Below are 15,443 nucleotides of genomic sequence, written 5' to 3'. Positions count from 1 at the left end.
AGCAGCCGGCCACCTACGTTGTCCCCAGTCAATAGTCAACTTAGTCCCATGCCCACCTGCATGCCCGCGACTCTTGGCCACTCTCACATCTGTCTCTAGGGTGGTAGGGTCAGAGCCTCTGCCGGACTGCTCCATGTTCTCCTTGCATGCGCGATCCCCAGGGAGGCCGGGCCACACAAGTCTCTGACAACCGATCCCTCTGTCCAGCCACAGCAGAGGAAGGGGACTGCTCTTCTGGTCTCGGCATCGTTTCACGTGGCAGCCCGGGCCCCTCGTCGCTCCACACTTGCATGGTTTAAGGCTGTGAGCCTGTTCAGTGTTATGCCTCCAGATCTTTGAGAGTCTGACTGAATCTTCAGGCAGACTAGAGGCAGCTTGATCTCCGTCCAGCCAGTCTCCAGGGCCTCCATATGGATCCCCAGTGCCTGGGCAGCACACAGCGGTCCGGATGATGCAGGATGGCAGGGCTGACCGGGAGCGTACTCAAAGTGCTTCCACCATCTTGATCGGGCATGCCACTCTCCACCCCCTGAGTTTATTCCTTTTTTCTTGCGTCCCTTCAACAGCATGCATACTTTCACCTCCACAGAGAATAGTTTAATTTCAGCACCAAGGCCTTATTTGCACAAATACATTGACAGCATATAGAGGTTACTATATTGTGGAGCTGTGAAAACGTGTTTAATATGGGACCATAGTTACTGGGTTTGAGTCTTCGTTTTTTCTCCTTGTGGATCAGAAAACATGGCCTTTTATCGGTACAACTTAATGAGAACAAGAAATGGAAACTGGATGTTGATGGTAACTAGAATCCAGACACTCTTCTTCAGTTATGGCACACGTAGCTTCTTTTCTTTGTATTAGAGATATATTTTATGCTATCATCTTGGGTGCTGTGACCCTTGATCAACTATCCGCATGTGATGGCAAAATAGGATAATTATCCTTGACCAATGTGGACAATGTGTGTGTTTTTTTTTTAAACTGGTGGTATCATAAACGGTTGGGGGTGACAAATAGATTTTGAAACATTCTGTAGATAACAATGCACAATAGTGGTATCTGTTACTTGACTGAGAAGACATCCGTTGGCACTGATTTTAGGCAGACTGGTGACAGTGTTCTGAAATTTTAGGGAAGGAAGTAGTCAGTTGGTTGTGTTTGATTAAGGAGCATGGGAGGTGATGCTAGAATCAGTATCGGTTGTCAGGGAATGAGGGTGGAGGGGCAGGGGCTTAGAGTGGGATAGGACAGAATACAAAAAGACAACCACTTACCTCCTCACAGCCGCCGTGACCATCTCTCCACCGCCGTGTCTCCTTCTCCAGCGAGTCCCGGAAGCAGGAAACACCCAGCCTCCCCTAAGCCAATCACAACACTGCAATGCAGCGTTGTGATTGGTCTGAGCACCGTGACTCACTGCTCAGACAGGGAATGGGAGCCTTGTGCATGTTCCTCACCAGGCTGTGTATTATGTGTTGTGATGTGCAATGTGGGCGAGTGAGGAGCATTTATTTGGAATCATAAACAAAGCCAATAGGTTTTCTAACGCTAAAACTCCCCGGTTATTAAAAATATTGCTCACTTTTTAATTGCAGAGCACCCTTCCATCAGACTACAAGATATCGCTAATTGATGTTGGTTTAATAATTGAGTATCTCATTGGTGGAGCATACCGAAGCAGTTACACTCGGAAACATTTTCGCGTTTTGTATAACAGCCTCTACAGGAAACGCAAGGTAGGTTTGTTGTCACCTCCTGAATCCTGACCCTTGTATCTGTTTGTGATTCAAAAAACACTCCTATTTATGAACCGCTTTCTTGGCTTTAGTGATGGCATTCAGGTGAAGTCATTGGTGCAATGTCTATGTCTATAGAACACACCTTAAATTATTATTAGATAGGTATGTAAACAAGACATTCAATAAGCCTGTGTGAGCATCTTAAACATCAGGCAGGAGAAAATTTAGTCGAGTCAAGTCAAAAAGAGCTTTATTCGATTTCTTTTTAGAAAATCATAAAAGCACATCAAATCACATAAATATTATAAACATGATCCTACTTCAAGAAAACATAAAATATGTTGTCTTCATGCATTAAATCAGATGATACACAGGCATTTAAAAATCACTTGTTTCCATCCTGTTGCATTCATTAGATTTTGGGCCTTCGGGCAATCTCATTAATATGGATTTCCTACAATTCATTATGCTCTTTAAATATATTACTAAAAACCATACTATATAATCATGATCTAAAAACTGTAATGCTAAAAAGGCGGGATAACATTGCCTAAAACCAAGCATTTTTAAAAGGGGTAAAAACCATTTTTTTGTTTGCATTTGGTAAAATATACAAAATAAAACCACGTGTAGTGTTGTTTGCTCTGAATGATCATCGCATGGGCATGGTTGCAACACGTTTGACCAATCATTCATCTTTGGAAAGCTCATTAGCCTGTGCAATTCAACAGATTGAAGAGCCTGAGCTTATGAGTATCCCCAGATCCTGGCGCCATATATTGCAGTCGAGACACTCTTAGCTTTATATATCTGTAATAACTCGTGTGGGGGTCTCCTGCCCAATTCCTTTGCAAAATTAACTAAGGCGTCATTTGTTTTCATGAAAGCCAGTTTTCTGGCTTGCACCGCGTGGGTCCAGGAACCATTTTGGTCAAAGAGAAAGCCCAAATAGCTAAATCTATTTGTAAAATCTATCTTTTGCTCATCTATATACATTTCTCTACATTTTTGGCTGCCAGTGCCGCATCCCATAGTAAAGGTTTTTGTTGCGTTTACCCTTAGCCCTAAATCATGCATTAAGGCCAAGAAGTTATTCAGTATTCTTTGTAAGCCCACTTGAGTGCGAGCCATCAAGACGGCATCATCCGCATAGAGTAAAGCAAGTATTGGCCGCCCTTCAATTTGGGGGAGATCTTGACATTTATTTACAGTTTTTTGTCCTTACTCATTTATATAAAGGTTAAAGAGGAAGGGAGCCAACAGACAGCCTTGTCTTCCACCCTTGTTAATTTGTAGCAGATTTGTGCATTCTCCATTCGCTCCATAGCGCACCCTCGCCTTGGCGTTACTGTATAGTTTTCTTTAAAAAAAGTATAATATTAGGCTCCACACCTATGTCCCGGAGAATGCACCAGAGCTTATCATGCCTAACGCAATAAAATGCTGCTGTAAGGTCGACTAAGGCTAAGAACAACCAGCCCATCTTAGCGAGGTTGTATTTCCCTATAAGAATATTCATATTTAGACCTTGCTCAATGGTTCCCAGCCCCTTTCAAAACCCGAAGTGCAGCTCAGAAATAACCTTGTTTCCTCTGCCCAATCCTGTAGCCTCTCGAGCATAATGCGCCCGCCTATTTTAATCAGGGAATCTAAAAGTGATATCGGACGATAGCCCGCCGAATCTTGTCCACCCCCTTTTTTTAAAATTGGGACTAAAATGGATTCTGACCATGTGTCAATAAATTTAAAGGCGCAGCTCGCATTGATTACCTGTGTTAGAAGTGGGGCCATAGCGCCGTATTATATTTGAATAAATCTACGGGGATCCCATCGTCCCAGGAGCCTTTCAGCCCATACTTGCCATGATTGCACGATGGACTTCATACAGGAGATCAACAGGAATTGTTGGGTGAGCCACTTCGTCATCGCCTGGTGAATGGGTTTGTGGATTGTTTCCACAGAATTTGCTATCATATATTTTGGTGAAATGCTCTACCCACAGTACCTCTATTATTGCTATTTCAATTGTTGGAGCATCCCCTGAAGCCAAAAAAGGGGCTTTTACAGCCCTCCGGTAGGCTGCACAGTCTTTAGATAAAGTGAAGCCTCCTGCAACGCCGCCCAAACCTCCGATCTCAAAGTCACCTTGCACTCCATGAGCACTTTTTTAAAAGCTCTTCTGGCCTGTCTTAGCTCTTGTATACTTCTAGGGTTTTTGTGTGTTTCATATTTTAATTTAACATAAGCCCGTGTACACTTTGCATCAAACCACCCTAGTGCGTTCCTATTTGGATTACTGTTTTTCATGACTAAGGCCTCTTTTATGGCTCTTGATATCGCCTGAAATGAGGTCAGTATTATTTCGTGGGTGGTATTTTCATCCAGGCATGCCAAAAGGGCAGGTTTACATTTGGTTACAACAGCCCATGTAATTTCTAGGAGGTCTACCAGCGACTAGCGTAAGGAGTATCTGTTTGTTCTATTTACTGTTACATTTTGAGGAACCTGGACGAGTCTGTCACATTGTTTTTCTGTCGCTTCAGCTGAGTTAAGGAGACGCTTTATGGGAAGTGATCACTCAAAGTGATCTGGTGGGTAGTGAAAGCTTTACCCTTTATTTGAGTCTCTGTTAGTTATCAATATATAGTCTATTATCGTGGAGCACCCTCTGCCATTAAAAGTACATTTAAAGAGACAGGTATATCACACAATTCATTAGCAAAGCCTAAGTCATGCCGAACATTATTTCATTCAGGGATTCCCCATAAGGTGATTGTGTGAAGTGGGTGTCACTACTCCCGTCCTCATCTATGAAGCCACATGTTTCACTTCCATTGTTTGGGCAGAAGTTAGAATTAAAATCCCCCCCCCCCCCCAAATTATGAGCATGTCCCTTTCCTTGACATTATGTATGCATTTCAAATCATTATCTTATTTTTTTAAATCAACCCGATCTTCTTGAATGGGGCATGGTTATAAAAATTTATTAAGACAACACAATTCTTATTGTCAAGGTACAATACAATCACCTGATAATATATATCATCCGACTTCTGCTCTATTTTTTTCACATTTAATGTGTTATATAAATGTGTGGACAAACCCCCCTTTGCCCTCCCATGGCCTCTGGATATTGCTGCAGTGTGAAAAGTTTGATAAACATTTTTGTGTACTGCATCCCATGTTTCTTGGAAACACATAATAGGGAATCCTGATATAAAGTTGCCCCAAACCGGGTTTACCAGCTTAGATCGAATGGCTGCGACATTCCAAAAAACCACCTTGATTAAATTACTATCACGGCTACCCTCTATTTTCTTAGATGTGGTATCTATGGTATTTATAGTTGGACGATGGCTGGTGTCTGGTGCTGTCTTCCATCATGGGTCAATATAGTTTCCTCTACTAGTTGACTGATGTCTGTCTCCTTGTCTCCCCGACTGAGCTGACTTAATGACTAAACCTCCTTTAGTGGTGTAAGCTGTATGTGGTTCTGAGCGGGATGATTATAACTATGTCCACTTACTTTAGTGGACTTAGTACTAACTACGTTCTTTTTACTTTTGAGGTGTTGTTCCACATCAGACTTTAGTCAGTCAATATCTTCTAGGGTATTAAGGCTGTCGAAACGATTGCTTACTGCTACACTATACCTAAAGCAAGGCTCCGCTGGTAATACCTTCTCACAGTTTCACTCCTCAGAACTTTTTATGGTCGATAAAAATATCCAAGTGGCACAATATTTACTTCCTGAGGCGCTATATTATGACTTTCTGCTCTTTCAAGGATGGTCCGTACCAGATTGGGGTAGCTAAACGTTAAAACCACGCAATCTCCCATCAGGGCTTTGTGTGTTTTGCCTATCCAGGCTATTCTCCTGGCCATTTTAAATTCTGAGAAAAGGTACTCAGTTAGTCCTACTCTAGTGCTCAGCCAATGTAAGATTTGTTGCTCAGAGCACTCCAAGATTCAAGTTCGTAGGCAGGGATATGAGGGACATTTACCAACACTATTGTGTAATGTATAGCCTCCGGTGGAAGATCTAGCGACTGTGGAATGGGTTGAGGACGAAACCTTTGGTTTTGTAAGGGCTCAGGGTCAAGTTGGTTCAATAGGGAAGGTGTGACATTTAAATTCTTCCCCTGGGATAAACTATATGTATCTCTCCCAGCAGAACCAAGAGGGTGCCTTGATACTTCTGAATGTGGTTCCACCTCTTGTGTTTCTGTCTGTTTCCCCTGGTTCTTTAGGGTTGACTCTACTTGTTTCCCTTCAAGTATTGTATGTGTACTTGGTGGTTCCTGTACTGATATGTGGGATACCTTGTTGGGTCTACTGCTTGCGGGGTCCAGACATTTGCATGGATAGTTATCTCTACTGGGGGCTACATTTCCAAAGCATTTTTCTAAAGAGGTTGTAATAGACTGTAATTTCTCTGCCATCTTGCCAAGGGCTTCTTTAAGGATACTCTCTAAGCCCTCTATCTGCCTCGAAAGCCTCCTTATGTCATCTTTGGAACAGTAAGGGTAAGTGGGAGTTGATACTTTTGTAGAGTGGCTTGATAATGATTTACCCCGCTTTGTTACCCTTTCTGCATCTTTTTACTCAGACTTCTTGGGCCCACGTGGCCCTCAAGTTCTACCCTTTTGACTACCCTTGGGTTTCTCGGGCGTTTCGACGGTGGTTGGATATCGCTACCCTGCTCACTCGCCTGAACACTGTCCAATATTTGCTCAGATACTTTCTGCACACAGCCATTTGTCTCCACCCTCTGGGTTTCACCCCTGTTTTCCGTGTTCAAGGTCTCTTCCACGGAAGATGTTTGCTTTTCAATTGCCCCCAGTGCCCCCGTGAAGTAGTTCAACAAGGGTGAGCGTGAACCCTTTATCGATTTGAGCGTGCTCTTTGAGGGGTTTGATTTATTTGCTTCAGCTTTCCTTTTCCCCATATTTAAAAAATATAAAGCGTCACAAGGCGTATCAATATTCAGGGGTGCAGAGGTTCTCACCTTTTAGGAGCTTGCCCAATATAGAGTGACTGGATTGTCCCAAATTTTCAAAAACCAAAAGAATGGGCCCAGCCCTGCCTCTGACGGGCTCGGACGGGCGCAGACGGGCCTGCCCTTGGCCCGGGCTTTGCCCGGGCACACCCGCATGCGTCCTGCGCTGTGGGAGCCCGTGCTGAGTTTTGAAGCGCCTCCTGGTGCTGGAAGTGATGTTGGCGGCAGCGAGCCGCAGTGCAGCCTGGCTCTAGTTGCCCAGTAGGCAGGCAGGCAGTGAGGCAACAACCGGCAATATCAAGAATCTACAGGGCAATGGTTGTGGGTAATCATGGGGTATTGAATGAAAGTAGTTTGAAGAAAGAGGTAATTGAAGGCCCAGAGAGACACATTGGAGGTTGACAGATCTCAGTCAGGGGAATATGTTGAAAGAGGAAGTCACAAGACCTTAAAGGCAAGTGGTTCGGCACCAATATGAGATTTGTGGGTAGGCCATTTCAAAGTTTTTGAGAATAGAAGGCTAGTTTTCATTTAGACTTCCTTTATAACCTTCGAAATTTCAACTCTGAGCAGCACATAGCTATTGGTTGCATGAAAGAATCCAGTGATGTTTATTTTGTCTCTGCCTATTCATGCTTGTTGGAGCTGAAAGTTTTGCAGATTACACAAGAGGTCTCGAAGATCATACAGCGTGTGAGAGAGAGCAAGTGCAGCTGTGTCATGGTTGGTGAAATGTGTTAGAACTACCCTTGGTTTGTGGTCATCCTGGACGGAGCTTGGACAACAATGTTACAAGACATTCTCGATAGAAGGGATAATTGAGTGTACACACATCAGATGTGCTTCAATTCTCAGCTGATTTTGTAATGCCTAAATGGAGTCAGGTGTGTTTCTGCAAACATGCATTACACTGGGTTTAAATGAATATGCATTTGCTAACTGATAAAGGTTTGTGGAAATATTAGTTTCTGGCAGTGAGACACATTTTTACACTTTGCTGTTTGTACCTAGGGGGCTGGCAATCACTCTGCAGCAAGCTTGGCACTCAGCTTATCCCAAAGGAACCTTCAGCTCAACAGCCAGATGAACAGCAGACTTGGATCCCCTGATAATACCATGCACTCACAGTTTATCAGGACAGCACAACCTTACAAGCGCAAGGTATGGACTTCCAATGCGTCTATTGTTATATTTGACTTCAGGCAATGTTAGCTACCTGTAAGACTAAATGTCATCAATTCTTTAGAAGTGCAGAAAAGGAGTACAGAGGTAGAGAGTAATCTTTGGGCCAAGCCATTCAGCCATTGAAGTTCATGGTCTGCTGTTCCTTGGATGTACTCTCAATCAAGGCCATGGGATTTGGCTTAAGGTTACATTGTCCCATTTTTGTACCTAAGGTTATCAACTGTGCCACCCAACATTGCCTTCTTAAGTCTTACTAGACACACACACACAGCTCTGCCATTACTATGTCTGCTGGCTGTTCACAAGAGAAGGGTACCTACCAAACATCTTATTCAAATATTTAAAACAGTAGCTTTAGCTACCACTTCTCTCAGATCCTCTTCTGTCATGCCCAACACTGATGGCACAATCTGCAAAGCTTCACTTTCTTACCCAAATCAACATAATTCCACTAAAATTTCAGATCCTTCAAATCTTAGCACATTTTCAATAAAATATCATCACATTAAAGCTATGTGCTGATACACCCCACCCTCCTTCAAGTTAGCTTCCAAGACTCACCACTTCAGTTTATAGGCCCCTGGGTCACCTGACTTGCTCCCCATCCGAACAAAGACCTTTGCGTAAATACCCGAATTTTGTAATTGAATACGTGTCATGTTTGTCACAGTGTCATGATATTGTGCAGTAAGGCATAAATCACTCTTAGAACCGTTCTTTGGAAGCACCCTTCTTAGTTTAATGTACCTTCTTCAATATTATTAAACCTTTTGTTCATGAATGTAATGTATATAAAATTAAATAGATAGATGCAAGAACAATATTTTATTTGAACCTGGACGGTTGTTCTCTCTCTCACATTTGAGATATTTTGATTGAACAAATATTGTGGCACAAATACAGGCATTAGGTTTTGGAGCACACAAGTTGTCTCTTGTACAATCTCTTTGCAGTGTTTAAGAAAAATATCTGGCATTTGGTTTAACCATACAAATCTAATTACTTCCTCAAAGTACATCAAAAGAATTAGTAAATGTTTCATTACTCAATAATGCAGTTGAAGGTTTGTTTGAAGGTAGATTTGCAGTGTTTAAGAAAAATATTTGGCATTTGGTTTAACCATACAAATCTAATTACTTCCTCAAAGTACATCAAAAGAATTAGTAAATGTTTCATTACTCAATAATGCAGTTGAAGGTTTGTTTGAAGGTAGATTTTCCAATGACGACATGTCTCTTGTAAAATTACTACTTTCACTTGTGTATCAAGCAAAACGGACAGCTATGCTTCCGACAGAGGAAGGTGATGCTGATAATGAACATGTAAAGGCATCTCACAGGGTAGGGTAGAGGAAGGAGGAAAAAAAGGGAAATAAAAGAAGAAATTGTGAGTTTTTACAAAGTAGAAATACACAATATCTTGAGAGGTTCCTTGCATGAGTTTCAGAATCTGGTATCCAGAATACGGAAAAGTCAATTTTGGATTTCTTTTTTTTAAAATTTGAGAACAATTGCAACAATTTTGTGTGGTATGCAGCAGTTGCTTTTTACTAGAGAGGCTGTAGATTTGAATGAGATCCCATGCAGAATGTGTAACTAGTGAAACTTTTCAAAAGTGATTTGATGATAACAGCATTGTGTTAAAGTTAAGCATAACCACTATTATAAAATATTTCAATGCAGGTCTACCCTCAAATATCCCAGACTGGTTTTCAGTAAGATGAAGTAAGGATCGAACTTTCGACAGGCCTATGACTTTTCCTTCTAATATGATTTGTAATTGGCAACAGATAGACTTAACTGATTTACAATATTTGGAGGCTCTCAGTACTTGGGCTTGATGATGACTAAGTTATCAACGTAAAAGAGACACATGCTACCAGAAGTATCAATATCCCTTAAATATTTTTTAGAATCTATAATAGTATGTTGTTGGGATACTATGTAAGTTTCAGTGAAAATTGTAAACTTTATCTCTCTGCCTCGTTTCCCAATCCAAGGCATATCACGTTGATGCGATTTTTCACATGGTAATCTAAGCTGTTGGATTTTTTTTGTAGGTCTTCCCTCAGTTACATGCATCATTGGTCTTAACTGAACTTCTTTAAAGGGGTCATCTGTTGAAAAGAAAAATGTTGGTCCTCTTACACAATTTTACATCATGGAGATAACTGACAAAAATGTCTCCAGAATGCTTTGTATGGGTTGTAAGCCTATTGTGATATTATTCACTAAACAACCCGCTTTATGGTTCCTCAGGAACGAGGCCATTCACCAAACTTTGTACATTGTAGAAAAAACATACATTTACCCATATGTGTTTCTGTTTTCAGGCTCAGAAATACAATCTTGAATATGTTGGACTGTGAAAGATCCCTGACTATTGAAGCCTCCCCAATCTGGATTAATTTGTTGTTTTATTGAACCTTGACTGTGCCTTTTATTTTTTAGCTATGATTGCATGAATTAAGTAGGGCAACTAGAGCAAAACAAGGCAAGTTGTCATGGGTTACATCATGCATTAGAGTGATCCGGGCTCCAGGCATGGATTCCAACATTTTATAACTGGACAGTATTAGGTTTACATTTCGTTGAAAATTTAGACCAGTCGGTATACATACATTGGAAGGATAGGCATTCATTACTTGGGGATATTGTTCTCTGGATTGTATTGGTTTCTTTCACTTTGGTGAATCGTGTTACCTGCCACTTTTTGGTAACACTGTATTGCCGAAAAGCCTGTTGTTTTCCCAATTGAGAGTTTTAGTATTTCCTGGAAGAAAGGTAGGCCTTGATTTTGGAATCTCTGATGTACATGTTTTAAAGTGAACTCTGTAGGAGCCAGGACAGTCTTAGTAAACAGTGAGAGATATTGTTGAATCTGCATTAACCTGTGAGAATCTAGACAGCTGCAGTTTAAATGCTTGGAACTGGGAGAAAAATACATTTTCATAGTTTACACCTTCATCATAACCAAATTCATGACAACTGAGATGCAAAGGTAGGATAATTTCCTCCAAACTGGTAACTGCAAGAAACAGGTACCAACAACCAACGTGGCCTGAAGGGCAATTGGTTACTTTGAACATGTTTGAGATTGTGCAGATATCCCAGGAAGCAGAGTGCAATGCTGTACATTACCTCAAATTTATCAGTTTTCAATGTTCTACAGGGGGAAGCCAGCCCGTCCACACAACCATTCAATCAAATAATTGGTTTATTCTGAGCCATAGAGGAAGACCACTGGTGTAATCAGTATAGCTGGAAGCAGAAAAAAACCAGATGATACAGACCAGAGGCATAACATTAAAGTAAACAAAGCAAGAATAGTTGGGGGTCCTAGTGTGTGCAACAAGTCAAAGGAGTGCTTTTGGAAGGGAAAGTGAAAACAACCTCATTTGAAATCTATATCTACTATTTTTATCTTTGGATGTTATTTTTAGATGCCACTATATTTGATATTGACTAAACGCTGTCTCGCCCACTCACTTGCACCTTAAAAGTTTTAAACACATCTCGCTACTTAGCGAGACAAACAAGGGACTACATCAGGCTAGGGCCAGCTACTGAGCGCCATTTTGGTTAGCGCTCTAGTGGTTGGAGCTATTTAAGCAGGGGGGATGCAAGCGCGCAGCGCGAGTGCCAATGGCGCGCCAGAGGCAAGCCTGTCTGCGCCCGTCCACGCCAGTCTATCGCCAGGAGCCAGGACCCCTGGTCATTTTCAGGCAAGTCACGTTAAAGGCCCCCAGCCTACACTACAGCTATACGCGGGACCAACTACTAAACATTAAGTCTGCCCCTTGCAAGCTGTTTATTCACTCGCATTGCCTATTTGACGGCCCGTTTTCATGTCTGGCCTGCAGATTTCAGAGCACTGTATACTCCTGCCCTCCATCGATCTCTTCAGAACAGTCTCACCTTAGTGAATCTTCTGATTCTCTTAATAACATCTCTCATGATTCGGATCGATCTTCATCAAACAACACTAAATGGAATTGTTTCCTGGCCAATGTTAGGTCTCTTCCTAAGCATGCCGTCAATATATGGGACCTCTTTACTGACTTAAATCCTGAGATAGGGTTTATCACTGAAACCTGGATAAAACCCTCTTCCATCCCAGCCATTACTATGGCCATTCCTGAGGGTTATCGCATTTTGAGACTTGACAGGATAGGCCGAGCTGGTGGTGGTATAGCCATAATCTACAAAGACGTTATATCTATTTCTATCCTTGACCAAGTGTGTACAGAGGCATTTGAATGCCTCATATTTAGAATAGACCTTCTCTCACAATGCAGTTGGAAAGGAGCTCTGGTGTACAGGCCCCCTGGCCCGATATTGGACTTCACTAGCCAATTACAAGATTTTATCTCTCCACACGTAATTGCTACTCGCAATTTTCCTAACTCCCAGGATATTGAATGTGGTGACACCAATCCGCTTACTTGGACAGATCATTCCTTGATCAATTTCCAACTTACTAGTCCGATTATTATCTCTGCCACGCCTATAATTCCTGCAAACCGCTGGTATAGACCTTGGCATGAATTGACACCTGATCATTTTCTCTCCCCGTTTCTTTCCTGGGATATGGATACCGTATCCTATAATGTTGAACAACAACTTCTCCATTTCAATTCAGTCATTTCTAACGTCCTTGACAAGGCAGCTCCTATGAAGCTTCTAACCCATCCTTTGAAAAACACTCCTACGGATTGGTACTTCCCTGCTTTGCGAGATGAAAAGAGCTCATTTAAAAAGCTAGAGCGTACATGGTGACTCTCTCATAATGAGCAAAACAAAGTTAGCTACAAGATCGCCTTGACCATATACCATAAAAATATTAAAAAGGCCCGCAAACATCACATTGCATCTTTACTAGATCAAGCTGGAAATAACTCCAGGATGCTTTTCCAAATTTTGAAATCCTTTACCAGCCCGAAAGCTTGTGAGACCATTGACACTTCTTCGCAATCTTTGTGTGATAAAATTCTTCACTCAGAAAGTTGAAAATATTTACCAGAAAATCATCTTGGCAAATTCCTCTTCCTCCCTTACTATAGCAGACTATTCTAACCATATGAATATACACTCTCAACTACACACTTTCCCCTCTGTTGCTGTTACAGAAGTTATATCCCTTCTTAAATGTACCAAATCAGGTTCCCCTCTGGATATTATTCCCGCTAAAGTATCCTCTAAATTTTCGGCCCAACTTGCATTACCCATTTGCACCATTCTTAACAGCTCTTTGAGCTCTGGTAGTCTCCTGTCGGAATGGAAACATGCTCAGATCATCCCTATCCGTAAAAACCTCAAAATTCATACTTCTGAGCTGACCAACTACCGTCCCATCTCCTTGCTTCCCTTACAGAGCAAGCTTATAGAAAGACACATCAATAAACATCTATCGGCGTTTGTTGAATCCACCCACTCCCTTGATGTTTCTCAATCGGGCTTTGGGGCCAAACACAGTACGGAGACGGCCTTAGTGGAGGTGACTGATAACATCAGGATGGCACTGGACAATGGTTAGGCAGCACTTTGGGTGATGCTTGACTTTTCAGCAGCATTTGACACTATCTCCCACCAGATTCTGTTGGAGAGGCTACAAGATTTGGGTGTTCAGGGACTCGGTTTGAAATGGTTGACTGATTTCTTAACGGATAGATCTCAAACAGTCACCTTGGGCCCTTTTAAGTCTGCCCCTTCCCGGGTTCCCAAGGGGGTCCCTCAGGGCTCGTATTTGAGCCCAACTCTTTTTAATATCTATGTGACTCCTCTGGCGAAACTTATGAGGAGTTTGGGGTTTAATCCCATTTCTTATGCAGATGATACCCAACTCCTCCTTACTTTTGACAAAAAATAGATCTGACATCCAGCATATCTTTTCCAAGGGCATGATAGCTATTGCCTCTTGGATGCAAAGTAATTTCCTCCAATTAAACTCTGAAAAATCTGAGATTATGCTGTTTGGAGGTGCCGCCATTTGTTGGTCACCTACCTGGTGGCATGAGGAGTTGGGTAAAGCCCCTACTCCTAAAGAAGTGATCAAAAATCTTGGTGCTAAAATCGATCAAAAGCTCACTCTAGATGCCCATGTCAACTCTACGATTGGCACCTGCTACTATGTTTTGGGTTTACTCAGGAGAAATTTTCCCTTACTTCCTCATGCGACTAGAAAAACGTTGATGCAGGCTTTAATTATGAGTAGAATAGATTATTGTAATGCCCTGCTTCTTTCGACCAATGAAGCCTCCTTAAACAAACTGCAGGTTGTGCAGAACACGGCGGCCAGCCTAGTTGCGGGTGCCCCGCTCAGGACTCCCTCTGTGCCCCTTTTGAAAAAGCTCTACTGGCTTCCAGTAAGGAAAAGAGTGAAATTTAAGATAGGCTGTATTGTCTTCAAGGCCTTAAACGGTCTCGGCCTGTCTTATCTTTCTAGTAAAATAGCCAATTACACTCCTCTACGCTCTCTTAGGTCAGGATCTAAACGCTTACTCTCTATCCCCAGAATTAAAAAATTGCGTAGTGGTGGCAAAGCTTTTTCATATCTGGCCCCGGTTCTCTGGAATGAATTACCACAACATCTCCGTGATTGTATGACCATCTTTCATTTCAGAAAACTCCTTAAAACCTATCTATTTTAATCAGCCGCCGATGCAGTAGGGCCGTTACAAGCACAGAGATACCCCTTGGAGTGATTCAGCGCTATACAAAATCATAAATCAAATCAAATCATATCATAAGATCAGAACTAGTTCCTCAGCAGAGCACCTGATTGGGCTGGAATTATAGACAGTTTCAAAAGCGGCTGATAGATAAAATCAATGCAACAGAAATTCAACAGTCACTTTCAAAGCGTGGTCATCTAGCTCATATTGTAAGCTTAACTTTGTCTTTGGTGCACGATTTAAAATCTTCAAAAACTAGGAACCTGCCTTGAAGGGAATCTTTTTTACATGCCCTGACAGTCAAATAGCAGTATTAATATAATTACATAGTAAATGTTATGCCCCTTATGTCTTGATCTAAGCACATTGCCCACATGGCTAATTATTAACAAACTAAACAAATGTATTTAATATCAGAACAAAAAATAGACCTAGACACAAAGAGACAGGTTTATAAATTCACTTATACAAAAATCGTACAGGTAAATAAAAAATGTGCAAAGAAATGCCACAGGTGCGGAGTGTGAAAGAGAAGGATAATGTATGATTGCTTATATACAGATACAAACACACATAATCAATGTTTTCACACAGAGCTTGCACAATATAAAAGACTTTAGGGTCTAAGAGCTTATTCTCCATTTACTGTACTTGTTCATTTTGCACCAAAACCTATGATTGGGGCTTGCAGTAAAAAAATGTCTTTGATGGATTTGGTAACTCAGTACTCCTTAGACTTTGCATGCTTCAATTAGTTCTGGATTTTTTTTTTGATTGTAAAATGATACCTAATACAAAAAGAAGCATAAATCTGAACAAGATAAGTATGTGATGCATATCACTA

General features: G+C 41.6%; 1 protein-coding gene across 3 annotated transcripts in view; it reads left to right on the top strand.

Moving 5' to 3' along the window:
* Positions 1-15,443, top strand: part of TRPM6 (transient receptor potential cation channel subfamily M member 6) — a 671,614-nt gene that overhangs the window by 334,869 nt on the left and 321,302 nt on the right. For all 3 annotated transcript variants that reach the window (XM_085633062.1, XM_085633061.1, XM_085633064.1), the window contains 2 exons: positions 1,599-1,739; positions 7,753-7,902. In XM_085633062.1, coding sequence (XP_085489188.1) covers positions 1,599-1,739; positions 7,753-7,902 — 291 coding nt within the window. The remainder of the gene's footprint in view (positions 1-1,598; positions 1,740-7,752; positions 7,903-15,443) is intronic.

The sequence above is a fragment of the Triturus cristatus genome, chromosome 2_1 (genome assembly GCF_964204655.1).
Source record: "Triturus cristatus chromosome 2_1, aTriCri1.1, whole genome shotgun sequence".
NCBI lineage: Eukaryota > Metazoa > Chordata > Amphibia > Caudata > Salamandridae > Triturus > Triturus cristatus.
The sequence above is the reverse complement of the archived record's forward strand: the minus strand, read 5'-3'. Positions and strand labels throughout refer to the sequence as shown.